We start from the raw sequence: 20,700 nt of genomic DNA on the forward strand, positions 1-20,700 counted from the left end.
TGTCTGATATTTCATATTCCATCCTAAGTGGGATTCCACATTGGATTCCAAAGTTTGCAGGATTGGTCCATTTTGAACAAAATGCCTCAAATCATGAACACTGCCTGTGATTTGTGTGACATTTTGCACGCACATTCCTACTAGGTCAAGGAACACATGACACCCTTTTCACATTGGCCTGTTATAGCGCCACCAGGAGGCCATAATAACCTACCTGACCTGCTGGAGACCTGGGCTTCTAGTTTATGATGTCATGCAATAATAACTCCATAATGAAAGATCATGATTTAGATAAGAGGTTCTCAACCTGTGGGTCGGGACCCCCAGGGGGTCAAATTATCTTGCAGATGATTAACTTAATGTGCAACATTGTTTTCTCTCTCAACAGTAAACAAACCAACATATAGTTTAAGTGTATAGAGGGTACATTTCTAAAGTGACAATTTAAGGACTTTAATACCTCTAAAATGACAAATTAAACATTGGCCAAATTGTCAAATACATAGAGGCAGAAATTGTGAAAACAGCAGATCTACATGCTCACAACGCCTCGCAACGCCAGGCGTTGTGAGCATGTAGATCTGCTATTTTCACAATAGAACCGTGTTATACAAAATGTAATGCCTCAACTCTTAGTGCTCGTTAGAGTGTGTGTGTGTGTGTGTGTGTGTGTGTGGGGGGGGGTAATAAAATATGATTATTCTGGTGGTCCCCGGACCCCTGATGAAGTGTTGTTGGCTGCTCTGCGTGCAGCACCTGCTTCTGACGTCACGTGGAAGAGAGACGGGGGTGGAGGGCATAGGGTAGATTTTTGCCTTGCCTTGCTTCCATCCATAGATCAACTGTTATGTACTGGACTGGTAGGCCTGTTGTGCATAATGCACTGTTCTTCACATGAAGTGGAAGTGTAGATGTTAAATGTAGGCCTATAATGATTAATGATTAAAGAATAGACATGAAGACAAAACCACTATAAACTAGACAGAGTAAAAGTAGCTATCGTGTGGTTCATACTTTTTGGCAACGTTTTTTAAAAACATTTAAAAAAATGTTATAATTAGTTTTCCTGTTCTTTTTTCACATTAACATCACCATTAAATCCTATTGTTTAGTATTACAATGCCATTGGCCAGGATATTTGCATATGAATTCCCAACAATACAATAAGATCTCTGGAGTCCAGAGTCTGGACGAACAACATCTCACTTTTTAACTGAAGCTATTCCTCACTAAAACAAGTAAATTGACTGTAATACTTTTTTTTCGTGATCATTAGAATGTCTAGAACATGTACATATGTTATTATTGTGAAACATATCCCCAAAATGCAAATTAGAGCATGATTTATGATTCATGGCTATAAAACCTTACAAAAACATTATACATTTTTAAACATTACATTTTCCTGTGATTAGGACTCCTACAACACCATATGATTTTTTACATTTTTTTTGCATGTAGAAATTAATTTGGGTCTTGCAGGATTAAATACCGATTAAAGTAAATTAAAATATTATAAATATAAATAAAAAAGTCAAGGTACCACATCTGTTTGTGTTTGTCTGTTTGTTGTATTCGTTATTTAGGAATAAATAAACTTTGATGTGATGTGATGTGATGTGAAATGACTGGCCTTGTCGTGGTGCTTGTGGTAACAGAGTGATGTGGTGTGATGTGATGTGATGTGATGTGATGTGATGTGATGTGATGTCCTGTGATGTGACTGTGCCTTGTCGTGGTGCTTGTGGTAACAGAGTTATTTAGTAACCAGTAAGGCTCCCTAATCGGGAGAGAAGCGACCGTAGGTCACTTATCTCCACAAATAGGGCAAAAATGTGTTTTGCCAAAATCTTCCTGATCCATGTTGATGACATGAGTGTAGACATACTGTGTAGTGATTTTCGTGATTTTAGGGCAAAATCTGTAGGAGCAGTGTCCAAAAATGTGTTTTTAAAAATCGGCCTGGAGGTGGCGCTATATGGGAGAGATTCATGTTGATGGGATGAGTGTAGACATACTGTGTACCGATTTGCGTGATTTTAGGGCAAAAATTGTAGGAGCAGTGTCCAAAAATGTGTTTTGCAAGAATCGGCCTCATGGTGGCGCTAGAAGAGGGCCATGTGAGAAATGACGGGTGGGGTCTCCGCGCCGGCAAGGCGGACGAATAGGTACCGGCCCCGGCTGTCCCGGTCGCTCCTAGCCGGAGTTACGGCATTTTATGTGAGCTGCAGTGTAGGGGGTCCTCCACTGGGGGCGCCACCACTTTTGCATCCGTTCTGGAGCACCAGGAGTGGGTGGTCCCCGGGAATTCCCCGTGAGCAGCCCCGTTGGGGTGGTCATTTGGTCATTTTTGCACATTTGGGCATTTTTTACATCTGGGGGTCCCCCAGGGACCTGGGGGTCCCTGAAGCTCCGGGGGTCCTTGGAGGTTGTAGTTTGGCAGCCAAGGAGCGTGTGTGCAAAATTTGGCATGGATCGGGGCAACGGTTGAGGAGATATGAGCAGGGCAAGAGTGTGACGTGTGAGGTGTGACAGACAGACGGACGGACTGACACTTTGTGCAGGGTTTGATAGTAAATGCGACCTACGGTCGCAATAAATAAACTTTGATGTGATGTGATGTGACTGTGCCTTGTCGTGGTGCTTGTGGTAACAGAGTGATGTGATGTGATGTGACTGTGCCTCGTCGTGGTGCTTGTGGTAACAGAGTTACCCCAGGCAGGGTGTGGAGGAGAGGAGGCTGATAGCAACAAAACACAGCAGATCTCTAGAACAATAAAACCCTGGGATCTGATGGTCTTGTAGCTCTAAACCATGGATGCGCTGATCTCCACAGCATCCTTAGTGCTGTGTCTGCTCCATCAAACACACGGTGAGTGGATCTACAGCTCTGCTTTTAGGTTAATGTCAATAATAACACAGATCTACTAGAGGAGGAGGCTAACGGGCTAGCCTAGCAGCAGCTAGCCTAGCCTAGCCTAGCATGGCCTGGAGAGGATGGAGTAACGGTTAACCGTTAATAACCGTTAACCGTTAGGATGGGGCGGGTCGTCGGTTAACCGTTGGAGAGTCGAGTGGTTGTGTGTTGTGTTAGCCTGGCTCCAGCCAATAGACCCGCCCACTCTCTGAGTGAACTGCATCTCTTGGTCTGGATATGTCATATGACGAGTCTCTTGATTCGGTTCAAAGCCGTATCTTGGCGAACCGACCAATGAATTCAAAGCAAGACGGAAAAAAATCTACAGAAACAGTGGAGGGAGGGGTGGCTGCGTGGCTCACCAGAGTTCTTAATTGCTCCCTTTGAACTTCAAAAGGACTCCGAACTGCAGGCATTGATTGAGCCATACAAGTGTCGAGTAGCTCGTTAGTGATTCTCTCTAATCAGTGAAACATCAAAGACACTGACCTGTTGGGTGCATGTCATTGAGGGGAGGGGGAGGAGGGATTGTTTTGTGTGCAAAAGTCAAACACAACCCTCCCACCAGATCGCTTGTGATTGGGAATTTCAAATTTTAAATCCCCTCCCCTTTGAAATCTCAACACAATGGCTCAGGCTCAGACTCTTAAGCTCCAGCGCAGAGTCTGAAATCAGGCTAGTGTTGTGTGGTGTTATGTTGTTGTGCGCACACAGCCGTTGTTTGTTGTGTTCAGATGGAGATGATGCTTGGGGGATGCGCGGAGATCGGTGACCTGTCGAAATGTGTGACTCTAGAGGGCGCTGGTTCGGGGTCATTTGTATGGGTCTCTTGATTGTTTTGTTTTCCTACATTTTCTGTCAAAACATTTTTGCCAGAAACTTTTCTCCAAAAGCTTAGAATTTCCTTGAAACAAAATAAACATTTCAATGACTTTAATAATTAATTCCAATAATAAAAACAAGAACAATCTAAGAATTTCCATGAATTGGAAGACAAAGAAGTCAAGAAGTAGTGAAAATACTAGTCAATCTAAAACAGGGGTGGGCAACTTTGATGATGGTGAGGGCCACTATATTTCCACCTTCACTCCAGAGGGCCACTATATTTCCACCTTCACTCCAGAGGGCCACATTGCATATTGCTACGTCCTACTTGTCATTCTAGTATCTCATACAAAAGAAGCAAAAATAGCCGATCTACAAGCTCAAAACGCATCGCAGGGCTATTTTTGCTTCTTTTGAATTGCAATCCTGAATTATTTTTCGTTATCTTTTTTTTTAATTTGATTTAATTTCAAATTTATTTAGTTATATACTCATGTTAACTTTATGAACCTAAATACAAATACCTACATTGGAAAAAGAAAAAAAAAAAAACATTTTAATACTACTATACTAGCCGCAAATTGCAACACTAGATTTTTTGTTGCAATACCTCCCATAGGCAGCCAATGCATCAAAACAGTTTTTTGCTATCTGATTGTATTAAACGACGTCAAACTCACCAATATTGCGGCTCTATGGAAAGCTTGGAATTTACTCTTGCTATCTGCAAAGTGTTTGTTTCTGAAAAATCCACCGTATAATTGTTATGATTTATTTTCTGTCAAGAAATCCGAGCAGACATGGTTTATTTTCTAAGTGTTGAACTTCGGAAGCGCTTGTCTTCTATAACACCATGTCCCGCTGCCTCCTGCATAATGTGACATTTAGAACCAGGTGGTCACAGGACCGTTGAGGGATTTTTCATGAGCGCTTCCAAACTCCAGGACTTAGAAGAAATTATCACCTGAACCAAATTTCTTGGATAGAAAGTAACTCATAACATGTCTACTGTGGATTTTTCTGAAACAAACACTTTGCAGATAGAAAGAGTAAATTCCAAGCTTTCCATAGAGCCACAATATTGGTGAGTTTGAAGTCGTTTAATACAATCAGATAGCAAAAAACTGTTTTGATGCATTGGATCCCTATGGGAGGTATTGCAACCCTAGATTCATCCGATTATAAAAAATCTAGTGTTGCAATTTGCGGCTACTACTATACTAGTCGTTAAGCTACTAATATAGACTAATGGAATTAAAGCAGGTCATGTTTGGAATTATAACAGCTGAAATCGATAATATATCAGTATTCCAGTATTAACCTGTGGGCCACATTAAGTGAAGGTGGGGGCACACAACGTGGCACAAAGTGACACATTGTGAGCTTGTAGATCTGCTATTTCCATTAGTTTGGGTGTACTCTGTAATTATTATTAGGGTTGTTTGAATAATTATTTTATGCTTTAACTATAGCAGATATTTTGTTTCCCTAGCCTGGAGTAGAAGACAGTCTCAGCTCTTCAAATAGTAGCTTGAGTGTTAAAGTTGGTTATTTGTTTGATCATTGTTTATGTGAATTGTTATGTCGGTGAATTGTTTTTGTTAAATGAAATGTAAAAGTGTCCTGTAATTCCATATGGGCTGGGCTTCCTTGGAAGCATGACACTAAAATAAAGAAAAATCAATCAATCAATCAATCAATCAATCAATCATCATATACAAGCTCACTGTAAGCTTGTATATCTGCTATTTTTTTGATAAAAAAAAAACGATCAAAAGTGTCTTCTAAATCAGCGCTTCTCAAACCTTTTCATGTCAAGGACCCCCAAAATGACATGTATTTGGCCGTGGACCCCCATCTCAAAATATGTAGTTCCAGTGGTATGCATGTTTTCTCCTAAAACACCCATTTATCACATTATGGGCGCTTTGCACCAAGATGGATTAAATAAAGCTTAGTTCTTGGTTAATCATGTCCTTCATATGATGAATAGAACAGGCTTAAAGGCGAGGTGAGATAAAATTATATTGAATAATATAACAGCCCCGGGTGAGCGACAGCGCCATCTGGAGTCACAGAATTGGATGGGTCACATAGTTTGGTACACCACCTGCTTAACGTAGGCTCTTTGCTTTGCTTCATAAACAACTAAATGATGAACCTTCACAACATCTCTGTGGAAACTCCTGAAAATCACTGAGTTTATCATCATCAAACTCCTGAAAATCACTGAGTTTATCTTCATCAAACTCCTGAACATCTGAGTTTATCTTCATCCAAGCCTTCCAGCTTCCAGTAGTTATGAGTTGTTACATTGTATATAAATATGAATAAGACTCTGGCATTGTAAATGAAAGCTTATAAACATGTATTGAGTTTGATATTATAAATGTCTTGTCAAACACTCTGTACCTGGGGGTTCATGTGTTTTAAAAAATTGCACCCCCAAAATAATCATATTTTATCTGGGGACCCCCCATATCCTACGAGCACTAAGAGTTTACATTTTGTATAACACGGTTCTATTGTGATGCGAGGCGTTGTGAGCATGTAGATCTGCTATTTTCACAATTTCAGCCTCTAATATTTGAGAATGTGGACAATGTTTAATTTGTCATTTTATAGGTATTAAAAAGTCCTTAAATTGTCACTGTAGAAATGTGCAGATACCCTCTATACACTTAAACTTTATGTTGGTTTGTTTACTGTTGAGTGAGAAAACAATGTGTCACATTGAGTTAATCATCTGGGGACCCCCCAAAATAATTGGGGGACCCCCCTGGGGGTCCTGACCCACAAGTTGAGAACCACTGGTTTAAAAGACTCGGAACGCATCCGGTTAAATCCACTTGAAACCGCTTTAAACATTTAAACATTATGTTGTGCTTTATGTTGTGCTTTAAACATTATGTTGTGCTTTATGTTGTGCTTTAAACATTATGTTGTGCTTTATGTTGTGCTTTAAACATTATGTTGTGCTTTAAACATTATGTTGTGCTTTATGTTGTGCTTTAAACATTATGTTGTGCTTTAAACCGCTTTAAACCGCTTTAAACATTATGTTGTGCTTTAAACATTATGTTGTGCTTTAAACATTATGTTGTGCTTTAAACCGCTTTAAACCGCTTTAAACATTATGTTGTGCTTTAAACATTATGTTGTGCTTTAAACATTATGTTGTGCTTTAAACATTATGTTGTGCTTTAAACATTATGGATAGATACCTTTATGTTGTGCTTTAAACATTATGTTGTGCTTTAAACATTATGTTGTGCTTTAAACATTATGTTGTGCTTTAAACATTATGTTGTGCTTTAAACATTATGTTGTGCTTTAAACATTATGTTGTGCTTTAAACATTATGTTGTGCTTTAAACATTATGTTGTGCTTTAAACATTATGTTGTGCTTTAAACATTATGTTGTGCTTTAAACATTATGTTGTGCTTTAAACATTATGTTGTGCTTTAAACATTATGGTGTGATTTAAACATTATGTTGTGCTTTAAACATTATGTTGTGCTTTAAACATTATGTTGTGCTTTAAACATTATGTTGTGCTTTAAACATTATGTTGTTCTTTATGTTGTGCTTTACACATTATGTTGTGCTTTAAACATTATGTTGTGCTTTAAACATTATGTTGTGCTTTAAACATTATGTTGTGCTTTAAACATTATGTTGTGCTTTAAACATTATGTTGTGCTTTGGCAAAAAAAAAAAAGAAGCTAGTAGATCTGCTATTTTTGAAGAACGGTGAAAAAAAGTTTTCCCGGTTCCATAAATATCTTCTAAATCAGTGCTTCTCAAACCTTTTCATGTCAAGGACCCCCGGTTCGATATCTATTTGGCCGCGGACCCCCATCTCTAAAACACCGATTTATCACATTATGGGTGATACATTGGTGGCACTCGGTGCCGCGCTGTGAGCTTGTAGATCTGCTATTTTTAAAGCATTAAATTATGGTTAAAGTGGTTGACAAAGTCCAGTGGCGTCAGTTCAGAAAAAAGCTAAGGTATGGCAACATGACTGGTGTCTTGCACATGCAAGACACCAGTCATGTTGCCATACCTTAGCAACAGGCATGATTTATTTATTTTAAGAAGTACATTCTATTTTTTCCTCCGTTTCTACGGTGTCTTGGGCTGGATATGGCAGCCGGTTGTTCAAGTGCTTGGAATGTTAGTAAACGAATAAACCATTTTGTCAAGATAGGAGGAATGGGGCTTTTAAGCCGTGACATCATTTTGTAGGCAGAGGAGAACTCTGCCCCCAGAGCATTTTCTGTCCCTTGCTATTTCAACAGATCCGAGACAAAAATAACGACTAAAGTATAATTCTAACACTTTCCTTTCAACAACAAAGAGAAGAAAAATGTGTAAATAGTAAAAATATTCACGGAAACTGGGGGCAGAAATTCTCCTCTGCCTACAAAATGATGTCATACTTAACAGCCCCAATATCGTGTTAAAAACGTTGCATTTGTAGTTATTTTACTGTAATTTAACAACATAATAACCAGCACAGATAGACAAAGAGACATTCGTGGATTTATATTTAAAAGTAACTTTTATCTTCCCCCCCCCCTGGACCCAGGGTATGGCAGCTGCATACCCCTGCCATACCCAATTGACGCCCCTGACACAGTAGCATGCTAATAATGAACATGTTTCAGTAGAATGTCTCATAATAATGAACATGTTTCAGTAGAATGTCTCATAATAATGAACATGTTTCAGCAGAATGTCTCATAATAATGAACATGTTTCAGCAGAATGTCTCATAATAATGAACATGTTTCAGTAGAATGTCTCATAATAATGAACATGTTTCAGTAGAATGTCTCATAATAATGAACATGTTTCAGTAGAATGTCTCATAATAATGAACATGTTTCAGCAGAATGTCTCATAATAATGAACATGTTTCAGTAGAATGTCTCATAATAATGAACATGTTTCAGTAGAATGTCTCATAATAATAAACATGTTTCAGCAGAATGTCTCATAATAATAAACATGTTTCAGTAGAATGTCTCATAATAATAAACATGTTTCAGCAGAATGTCTCATAATAATGAACATGTTTCAGCAGAATGTCTCATAATAATGAACATGTTTCAGTAGAATGTCTCATAATAATGAACATGTTTCAGTAGAATGTCTCATAATTGTGGGCTCGCCTATAAGGCGAGCACACTTTAGATATTGTCATTATTTCTATACTAGGCAGGCATATCAAGTATCAAAAAACTTCGGTTCCTTTCTACTCCTACATACTTAGTGAGAAAATGAAAATAAAAACATCAATGTGTTCAGCTTACTGTGGCGAAGTATGCTATTACTTTTTACAGCAATCGGCCAAATGGTGGCGCTGTAGGAAGCTTTCGAAAGTGCGATCTTTGAACAGGTATAGCTCATGCTGTGTTATAAATACAGCCATGAAACCTGTATACACTTATGCGTCTCCTCATGCCAAACAACTTTTACCCTCTAACTTTTGACCTCTGACCTTTAGGTCTCCCACAATTCGGAATTATATGAAAAACAGTAAAAATCTATCTCCTCCTGGGATTTTCGCGTCAAGTGCACAAAACTTTTTTCACATGAACTTTGGACCAATACGGTCAAACTGTCTGGTCGGATTTCTTTTAAAGTGAAATATAATTTTTTAATAATTCAATCAATATTGCGGTTTTATGCAAATTATTCTTTTGCCTCTAAATCATATATGCAAAGTTACGCGTTCATGGCATTTGGCAAAGATGTAGAGGGTTAGTCAAAATATCACTGAAACCAATCTTATTCCAATTGGCCAAAGGGTGGCGCTATACGAAGCGTTTGAAAATTCAAACTTCAAACGGGCATAAGTCATGACTCGTTTCGTTTGAAGACATGCAACTTGTTACACGCGTGCTTTGACTCGAGCGGAAGACATCTGTGTCGTTGTTAAGTAAGCTCCGCCCTTCGATTTTCCACCATTTTGAGCACTTTGTAAAACGCGTAAACCCGCTTTTATTCTGGAATTTTCGCTCCACGTGCACAAAACTTTTTTTACGTGAACTTTGGACCGATATCTAAAGATCTGTCAGATCGGATTTCTTTAAAATTGAAACATGCTTTTTTAAATAAATTCCATGAATATTGCAGTTTTATGCAAATTATTCTTCTGCCTCTAAATCATACATGCAAAGTAACATGTTCATGGCATTTGGCAAAGATGTAGAGTGTTAGTCCAAATATCACTAAAACCAATCTTACCCCAATTGGCCAAAGGGGGGCGCTATATCATTTTGAGCAGTTTGTGAAACGCTTAAACCCGTTTGGATTTTTTTTTTGCAATTTGCATGAAACATTCTACACACAATCTAAGGACCTTTATCTAATATGCCTATGAAGTGCACACACACAAAAAAAATAATAACCAGTAAGACTCCCTAATCGGGAGATAAGCGACCGTAAGTCTCGCTAGAAGAGGGCCATGTGAGAAATGAGGGGTGGGGTCTCCGCGTTGCCTTGGCGGACGAATAGGTACCGGCCCCGGCTCTCCCGGACGCTCCTAGGCCGAGTTAGGGCATTTTATGTGAGCTGCAGTGGAGGGGGTCCTCCACTGGGGGCGCCACCACTTTTGCATCCGTTCTGGAGTAGCAGGAGTGGGTGGTCCCCGGGAATTCCCCGTGAGTAGCCCCGTGGGGGTGGTCATTTGGTCATTTTTGCACATTTGGTATTTTTTTTACACCTGGGGGTCCCCCAGGGACCTGGGGGTCCCTGGAACTCCGGGGGTCCTTGGAGGTTGTAGTTTGGCAGGTAAGGAGTGTGTGTGCAAAATCTGGCATGGATCGGGGCAACGGTTGCGGAGATATGAGCAGGGCAAAAGTGTGACGTCTGACGTGTGACGGACTGACGCACGGACACCTGGTGGAGCTTTCTGTAGTAAGTGCGACCTACGGTCGCAATAATGAATATAGCTGCAAGCAGCGATAAAGTGGCCAAAGCCAAAAACACCTCAAATCATGAACACAGCCTGCAATGTGCGTGAAATCTTGCAAGCACATTCCCAATAGGTCAAGGAACAGATACCACCCTTCTTACATTGGCCTGTTATAGCGCCACCAGCGGGTCAACTTTTGCACAACACATTTTTGGAACAAAATGGACCAATCTTTGACGTCAGTAACGTCAAAGAGAGCACTGCCTGCGATCTTGACATTTTGTACTTTAATAGCCATTGTTTTCTGGCTTGAAGCGAGCCCACAATTGTTTCGAAGGAACAATATTTTTCTAGTGACAATATCTTACCGTCATATCAAGTTCTCCTCAAAACTTCGGTTCCTTTCTACTCCTACATACTCAGGCAGAAAATGAAAATAAAAACATCAATGTGTTCAGCTTACAGTGGCGAAGTGTGCTATTATTTTATACAGCAATCGGCCAAATGGTGGCGCTGTAGGAAGCCTTCGAAAGTGCGAACTTTGAATAGGTAGAGCTCATGCTCTGTTATACGTACAGCCATGAAACCTGTATACACGTATGCGTCTCCTCATGCCGAACAACTTTTACCCTCTAACTTTTGACCTCTGACCTTTAGGTCTCCCACAATTCGGAATTATATGAAAAACAGTAAAAATCTATCTCCTCCTGGGATTTTTGCGTCAAGTGCACAAAACTTTTTTCACATGAACTTTGGACCAATACGGTCAGATTGATCAACCAGATTTTTTTTAAAGTGAAATATAATTTTTTAATAATTTAATCAATATTGCGGTTTTATGCAAATTATTCTTCGGCCTCTAAATCATACATGCAAAGTTACACGTTCATGGCATTTGGCAAAGATGTGGAGGGTTAGTCAAAGTATCACTGAAACTAATTTTATTCCAATCGGCCAAAGGGGGGCGCTATACGAAGCGTCTGAAAATTCAAACTTCAAACGGGCATAAGTCATGACTCGTTTCGTTTGAAGACATGCAACTTGTTACACGCGTGCTTTGACTCAAGCGGAAGACATATGTGTCGTTGTTAAGTAAGCTCCGCCCTTCAATTTTCCGCCATTTTGAGCAGTTTGTAAAACGCGTAAACCCGCTTTTATTCTGGAATTTTCGCGTCACGTGCACAAAACTTTTTTTACGTGAACTTTGGACCGATATCTAAAGATCTGTCAGATCGGATTTCTTTAACATTGAAACATGCTTTTTTAAATAATTCAAACAATATTGCATTTTTATGCAAATTATTCTTCTGCCTCTAAAACATACATGCAAAGTCACATTTTCATGACAAAATAGTGTAGAGGGTTAGTTCAAATATCACTGAAACCAATCTTACCCCAAATGGCCAAAGGGGGGCGCTATATAATTTTAGCAGTTTGTAAAACGCTTAAACCCGTTTTTATTCTAGGATTTTTTTTGCAATTTGCATGAAACATTCTACACGCAATCTAAGGACCTTTATCTAACATGCCTATGAAGTGCACACACAAAAATTATAAAATAATAATAATAAATATAGCTGCAAGCAGCGATAAAGTGGCCAAAGCCAAAAACACCTCAAATCTGGGATGTGCGTGAAATCTTGCAAGCACATTCCCAATAGGTCAAGGAACAGATACCAACCTTCTCACATTGGCCTGTTATAGCGCCACCAGCGGGTCAACTTTTGCACAACACATTTTTGGAACAAAATGGACCAATCTTTGACGTCAGTAACGTCAAAGAGAGCACTGCCTGCGATCTTGACATTTTGTGCTTTTATATCCATTGTTTTCTGGCTTGAAGCGAGCCCACAATTGTTTCGAAGGAACAATATTTTTCTAGTAATAAACATGTTTCAGCAGAATGTCTCATAATAATGAACATGTTTCAGCAGAATGTCTCATAATAATGAACATGTTTCAGTAGAATGTCTCATAATAATGAACATGTTTCAGCAGAATGTCTCATAATAATGAACATGTTTCAGCAGAATGTCTCATAATAATGAACATGTTTCAGCAGAATGTCTCATAATAATGAACATGTTTCAGCAGAATGTCTCATAATAATGAACATGTTTCAGCAGAATGTCTCATAATAATGAACATGTTTCAGTAGAATGTCTCATAATAATAAACATGTTTCAGCAGAATGTCTCATAATAATGAACATGTTTCAGCAGAATGTCTCATAATAATGAACATGTTTCAGTAGAATGTCTCATAATAATGAACATGTTTCAGCAGAATGTCTCATAATAATGAACATGTTTCAGCAGAATGTCTCATAATAATGAACATGTTTCAGCAGAATGTCTCATAATAATGAACATGTTTCAGTAGAATGTCTCATAATAATGAACATGTTTCAGCAGAATGTCTCATAATAATGAACATGTTTCAGCAGAATGTCTCATAATAATGAACATGTTTCAGTAGAATGTCTCATAATAATAAACATGTTTCAGTAGAATGTCTCATAATAATGAACATGTTTCAGCAGAATGTCTCATAATAATGAACATGTTTCAGCAGAATGTCTCATAATAATGAACATGTTTCAGAGCGTCTCTCATAAAGCATGTTGCTGTGAACAATAGACTGATTGATGACAGGCTGCTCGTCACCAGCCTCTACAAAGGCTTTCTGTCAAACAGCATGAAGTCACACTGCATGGGGTTGACTTCATCTCTGGACTTTACATTTAGATTTACTTTTACATTTTGGTCAAAGAAATACGAGTAAAACACATTACAACTTAAACCCAGGATATGCACCACATGGCAGCACGGCACATACACCCTATGTCCTCCCAGTGGGGGCTCCTTACTGGGTAGCTGAGAGAGATGACGCAGGGACCCCTTAGCTGAGAGAGAGATGAAGCAGGGACCCCTTAGCTGAGAGAGAGATGAAGCAGGGACCCCTTAGTTGAGAGAGAGATGAAGCAGGGACCCCTTAGCTGAGAGAGAGATGAAGCAGGGACCCCTTAGTTGAGAGAGAGATGAAGCAGGGACCCCTTAGTTGAGAGAGAGATGAAGCAGGGACCCCTTAGCTGAGAGAGATGAAGCAGGTACCCCTTAGTTGAGAGAGAGATGAAGCAGGGACCCCTTAGCTGAGAGAGATGAAGCAGCGACCCCTTAGAGAGAGAGATGAAGCAGGGACCCCTTAGCTGAGAGAGAAATGAAGCAGAAGCAGGGACCCCTTAGCTGAGAGAGAGATGAAGCAGGGACCCCTTAGCTGAGAGAGATGAAGCAGGGACCCTTTAGCTGAGAGAGAGATGAAGCAGGGACCCCTTAGCTGAGAGAGATGAAGCAGGGACCCCTTAGCTGAGAGAGAGATGAAGCAGGGACCCCTTAGTTGAGAGAGAGATGAAGCAGGGACCCCTTAGCTGAGAGAGAGATGAAGCAGGGACCCCTTAGTTGAGAGAGAGATGAAGCAGGGACCCCTTAGCTGAGAGAGATGAAGCAGGGACCCCTTAGCTGAGAGAGATGAAGCAGGGACCCCTTAGTTGAGAGAGAGATGAAGCAGGGACCCCTTAGCTGAGAGATGAAATCTGAAATTGTGTTGCAAAAATCTTTTATATATATATATATATATATATATATATATATATATATATATATATATATATATATATATATTATATATATATATATATGATTTGTGATTTTTTTCCATATTATGTTAATGTGAATTATCTGATCAGTAAACACTTAAACCCTCAACGTTTGAACTTCACCAAACCTCTCTGCTGAAAATAGCTGATCTACAAGCTCACAACACTTTGTGCTGCAAGACATTATGAGCTCATGTTCTCCTCTGGACAGGGATGTAAGGGTTAAAGTTCTATCACACAAAGATTTGTCACATTTGGGGGCACGGTGGTGCAGTGGTTAGCGCTTCGCCTCACAGCTAGAAGGTCCTGGGTTCGATTCCCGCCGGGGAACCGTCAATACTTAATAAACTTGACCTTTCACTCTGTACTTAGTCTGCTCTTTTTCCCCTCTACTCCAAACCTCTTTGCCGAAAATAGCTGATCTACAAGCTCACAACGCCTCGCAGCGCGAGGCGTTGTGAGCTCTGTTGTGAGCTCTGTTCTAATAGAAGTGTTTTTTCACGTTAACAACCCCCACAATGATATGTAATTGTATAGCTCTGATATGCAATTTGGCTTCAAAGATTTGCAGTCACTACAAACATGTTCAAGATTGTTCAATGAAAGATCTACAAGCTCATAACCTACAGTAGCTGCATATAAAATGCACATGGCTGTATAGAGGTGTTTAGGGCCTTGGGGTGGGAAAAATAAAAATATTTGAATTATTTATAATGACCTGTGATTACCTGAGCTGCTATGCATCTGAATGGCAGAGATAAAAAACACAATAATCGTTTTGTGGAGATTTAATGTATCATGATATCGTCCTCCGTCATGAACTGGGATCAATTCACATTTTATTTACATATCTGAGCTGCATATCTGGTACCATTTAAACCCTCGAAAACGGAACTGGAAAAGTGCCAATTGCCTAAAGGCTGGGACACAAAGTTAGATATTTAAGTGGTGGGCGATGATTGGATGGTTAAAGTATTTCACACTACACGAGTGTCTTTCTTGAAATCAGTTGTCATAATATCGTTGTTGTTTTCATACTATGAGATTGATCACAGACAAGGGATCACAAACTGCCAGATATTTCACCAGGATGCAATCATCTAGACCCGATACTGTATCATCTAGACCCGATACTGTATCGTCTAGACCCGATACTGTATCGTCTAGACCCGATACTGTATCGTCTAGACCCGATACTGTATCGTATAGACCCGATACTGTATCGTCTAGACCCGATACTGTATCGTCTAGACCCGATACTGTATCGTCAACATTCGTTTTTATTCCAATGTCCAACGAAAACGTGAAAGGCTTCCGTGGCCGTGATATGTGCGTGCAGCGAGGCAGGACGCACACACACACGCACACGCACACACACACACACACACACACACACACACACACACACACACACACACACAAAAAGTTGTGCAGTGTGTACGAACACTAAGCTGTAACCCTGGGCTCTGCTCTCCCTCTGCCAACCTGGGGAGAGCCCTGAACTGCATGTGGAGTGAGCAGGCCGCTTCTTATCTACTTGATATGGTCTTTCTTTTTCTCTCTACACCAAATGTCTTCGCCAAAAAATAGCCGACCTACAAGCTTATTTATTTTTGGGCAAATGTTCCGCCCAAGTATAGTGGATGTGATATTTTCATTATTGCGATAATACCGTAAATCCACAAAAAAAAAATCTTTGGTCACAATAGTCATGACATGAAATATTCATATGGGACAGTCAGTTCTAGAGATGCTAGACTGTCTGATTGTAACTGTACCTCCTTATTGTTTCCAGCCTCTGCACAAGTGCATTTATTTATCATTAATTAATATGACTTGATATGCTTGTTTCCAGGTTACTATGGCAACCCTCTCAACAAGTACATCCGCCACTACGAGGGTCTGTCGTACGACACGGATGCAGTACACAGCAACCACCAGAGGGCCAAGAGGGCGCTGTCGCACCACGAACAGTTCCTGCATTTAGACTTCCATGCCCACGGCAGGTTGGTAGCTCTTCCAGACTCCACCCACTCCTCACTCCTGGTTAAACAGTAGAACAGGTTACTGTATCTTTGGAGAATAAACTAACGCTTTGATCAACACATTATATCCATAAACATCTATCCATAAACATCTATCCATAAACATCTATCCGTAAACATTTATCCGTAAACATCTATCCGTAAACATTTATCCGTAAACATTTATCCATAAACATCTATCCATAAACATCTATCCATAAACATCTATCTATAAACATTTATCCATAAACATCTATCCATAAACATTTATCCATAAACATTTATCCATAAACATCTATCCATAAACATTTATCCATAAACATCTATCCATAAACATTTATCCATAAACATCTATCCATAAACATGTATCCATAAACATTTATCCATAAACATCTATCCATAAACATTTATCCATAAACATCTATCCATAAACATTTATCCATAAACATCTATCCATAAACATTTATCCATAAACATCTATCCATAAACATTTATCCATAAACATTTATCCATAAACATTTATCCATAAACATTTATCCATAAACATCTATCCATAAACATTTATCCATAAACATTTATCCATAAACATCTATCCATAAACATTTATCCATAAACATTTATCCATAAACATCTATCCATAAACATTTATCCATAAACATCTATCCATAAACATCTATCCATAAACATTTATCCATAAACATTTATCCATAAACATCTATCCATAAACATTTATCCATAAACATCTATCCATAAACATTTATCCATAAACATCTATCCATAAACATTTATCCATAAACATCTATCCATAAACATTTATCCATAAACATCTATCCATAAACATTTATCCATAAACTTCTATCCATAAACATTTATCCATAAACATCTATCCATAAACATTTATCCATAAACATCTATCCATAAACATTTATCCATAAACATCTATCCATAAACATCTATCCATAAACATTTATCCATAAACATTTATCCATAAACATCTATCCATAAACATCTATCCATAAACATCTATCCATAAACATTTATCCATAAACATCTATCCATAAACATTTATCCATAAACATTTATCCATAAACATTTATCCATAAACATCTATCCATAAACATTTATCCATAAACATTTATCCATAAACATCTATCCATAAACATCTATCCATAAACATTTATCCATAAACATGTATCCATAAACATCTATCCATAAACATCTATCCATAAACATTTATCCATAAACATCTATCCATAAACATCTATCCATAAACATTTATCCATAAACATCTATCCATAAACATTTATCCATAAACATCTATCCATAAACATCTATCCATAAACATCTATCCATAAACATCTATCCATAAACATCTATCCATAAACATTTATCCATAAACATCTATCCATAAACATCTATCCATAAACATTTATCCATAAACATCTATCCATAAACATTTATCCATAAACATCTATCCATAAACATTTATCCATAAACATCTATCCATAAACATCTATCCATAAACATTTATCCATAAACATCTATCCATAAACATTTATCCATAAACATTTATCCATAAACATTTATCCATAAACATTTATCCATAAACATCTATCCATAAACATTTATCCATAAACATTTATCCATAAACATCTATCCATAAACATTTATCCATAAACATCTATCCATAAACATTTATCCATAAACATCTATCCATAAACATCTATCCATAAACATTTATCCATAAACATCTATCCATAAACATTTATCCATAAACATCTATCCATAAACATTTATCCATAAACATTTATCCATGAACATTTATCCATAAACATCTATCCATGAACATTTATCCATAAACATCTATCCATAAACATTTATCCATAAACATCTATCCATAAACATTTATCCATAAACATCTATCCATAAACATCTATCCATAAACATTTATCCATAAACATCTATCCATAAACATTTATCCATAAACATCTATCCATAAACATTTATCCATAAACATCTATCCATAAACATTTATCCATAAACATCTATCCATAAACATTTATCCATAAACATCTATCCATAAACATTTATCCATAAACATCTATCCATAAACATTTATCCATAAACATCTATCCATAAACATTTATCCATAAACATCTATCCATAAACATCTATCCATAAACATGTATCCATAAACATTTATCCATAAACATCTATCCATAAACATCTATCCATAAACATTTATCCATAAACATTTATCCATAAACATTTATCCATAAACATCTATCCATAAACATCTATCCATAAACATCTATCCATAAACATCTATCCATAAACATTTATCCATAAACATTTATCCATAAACATTTATCCGTAAACATTTTCAGTAAAGACTTCATGCTGTAAGTTAAGATCGCTGTCTGTTGCTCCCCGTCTTCTGTTATTAACACAACGGCTGTCACCATTTACTTACGCTTTATTTTGAAGAGCCCTGGAAGCTCCGTGCGTGTGCACGTGTGTGTACACTGACGATCCGGGAGGGAGATCTGTTTGTTTACAAAAGCTCGCGAAACTAAAATCCTAACCGGGGCCGACCATCACGGCATAGTGTCGCCGTGAAAACAAGCGGATCTCAGCCTCCTCTGCGTTATTTGCACCTTATTCAGAGATAAAGCCGTTTTTATGTTACAGCATAGAATAGGAGTCGCAACGCAGCTTCTGGCTGCGTTGCGTCATGACGTATGCAGGTTTTCTTTCACCAGCACCCGTAGCAAGCGTCTGTTGCCTGGTTTCCAAGTTAACCCTTAACTCGTATGTGAAGGCGTTGTGTTGATGTACACAAACATTATTGTGGGCTCTCTGAAAGGCCAGACCAGCATGTTATGCCTCGTCATTATAGTAAGATTATTCTCCTGAAAAGAATGACAGACAGTACAAAGGCAGGGCCCTTAGCCAATGAGGAGCAGTGTAAGAATGACAGACAGTACAAAGGCAGGGCCCTTAGCCAATGAGGAGCAGTGTAAGAATGACAGACAGTACAAAGGCAGGGCCCTTAGCCAATGAGGAGCAGTGTAAGAATGACAGACAGTACAAAGGCAGGGCCCTTAGCTAATGAGGAGCAGTGTTCTTGGTGACATCACCACCAACAAGTGTGACCTGATATAAATAACAACAACATGAAATCTGTTGTAGTTTGTTCTCCCAAATCTGTAGATCTAAATTACTGTATATAAAGTATAAATTACTGTATATAAAGTATATAAAGTATAAATGACTATATAAAGTATATAAAGTATAAATTACTGTATATAAAGTATATAAAGTATAAAGTACTGTATATAAAGTATAAATTACTGTACATAAAGTATACATTACTGTATATAAAGTATAAATGACTGTATATAAAGTATATAAAGTATAAATGACTCTATATAAAGTATATAAAGTATAAATTACTGTATATAAAGTAAATAAAGTATAAAGTACTGTATATAAAGTATAAATTACTGTATATAAAGTATAAATTACTGTATATAAAGTATAAATGACTGTATATAAAGTATATAAAGTATAAATGACTGTATATAAAGTATATAAAGTATAAATAAATTACTGTATATAAAGTATATAAAGTATAAAGTACTGTATATAAAGTATAAATTACTGTATATAAAGTATATAAACTAAGTATATCAAATGTAGGAGTCTCAGAAGTAATGTTGGAGTGCCCGTTGGGCCGATTTGTATGCCCATATATGGTGGAATGCCTGATCTTTGTGCCCATACATGGTGTTCCATGTGAGCCCACACTGTTTGGTAGGAACAAACCTTACAGGATCACCCGTATCGACTTCCCACACCCACACTGTCTGATATGAACAATAAGGCCATCACACGCTTTAGCACTCAATAACACGTTACACTGATCATCCTCTGTATCAATAACTATCTAACTATTAATTTAGCAAATGTCTTTCTGTCCGTCCTGTGCTGTTGTTTCTTTGTGTGGCCTTGGACTGTGAAGACAAATGTCCCTTCGGGGACAATAAAGATTATTATTATTTATTTAGACGTCCACTATTGGTTGGTATTGGTAATAATACTAATTATTAACCCATTCAGGTCTAGAATTGTTTGATGCTTTAACTATTGAAAAACAGCTGATACACAAGCTCACAGCGCGCTTCGAGCTTGTAGATCTGCTATTTTTGAAAAGTCGTAAAAATGTGAGCAAATCTTTGAATATTCAGTATGTCTTTTTAAAGCGAACATTTTTAACTCAAATATTTGCTTCTGGGTGGTCCCTGGAACACCATATTTTGAGATGGGGGTCCGCGGCCAAATACAGG

The 20,700-nt window shown here is 38.0% G+C and overlaps 1 protein-coding gene across 3 annotated transcripts in view; it reads left to right on the plus strand.

Annotated features, from left to right (window-relative positions):
• The first annotated feature begins 2,725 nt into the window (after positions 1 to 2,725).
• LOC308294857 (disintegrin and metalloproteinase domain-containing protein 10-like) overlaps positions 2,726 to 20,700 on the plus strand; it is a 53,177-nt gene continuing 35,202 nt past the window's right edge. For all 3 annotated transcript variants that reach the window (XM_080737748.1, XM_080737749.1, XM_080737750.1), the window contains exons 1-2: positions 2,726 to 2,872; positions 16,183 to 16,333. In XM_080737748.1, coding sequence (XP_080593874.1) covers positions 2,815 to 2,872; positions 16,183 to 16,333 — 209 coding nt within the window. In that variant the 5' untranslated portion in view covers positions 2,726 to 2,814. The remainder of the gene's footprint in view (positions 2,873 to 16,182; positions 16,334 to 20,700) is intronic.

This window comes from Nannobrachium achirus (assembly GCF_963921795.1).
Source record: "Nannobrachium achirus genome assembly, chromosome: 11".
In the NCBI taxonomy this organism is placed as follows: Eukaryota; Metazoa; Chordata; class Actinopteri; order Myctophiformes; family Myctophidae; genus Nannobrachium; species Nannobrachium achirus.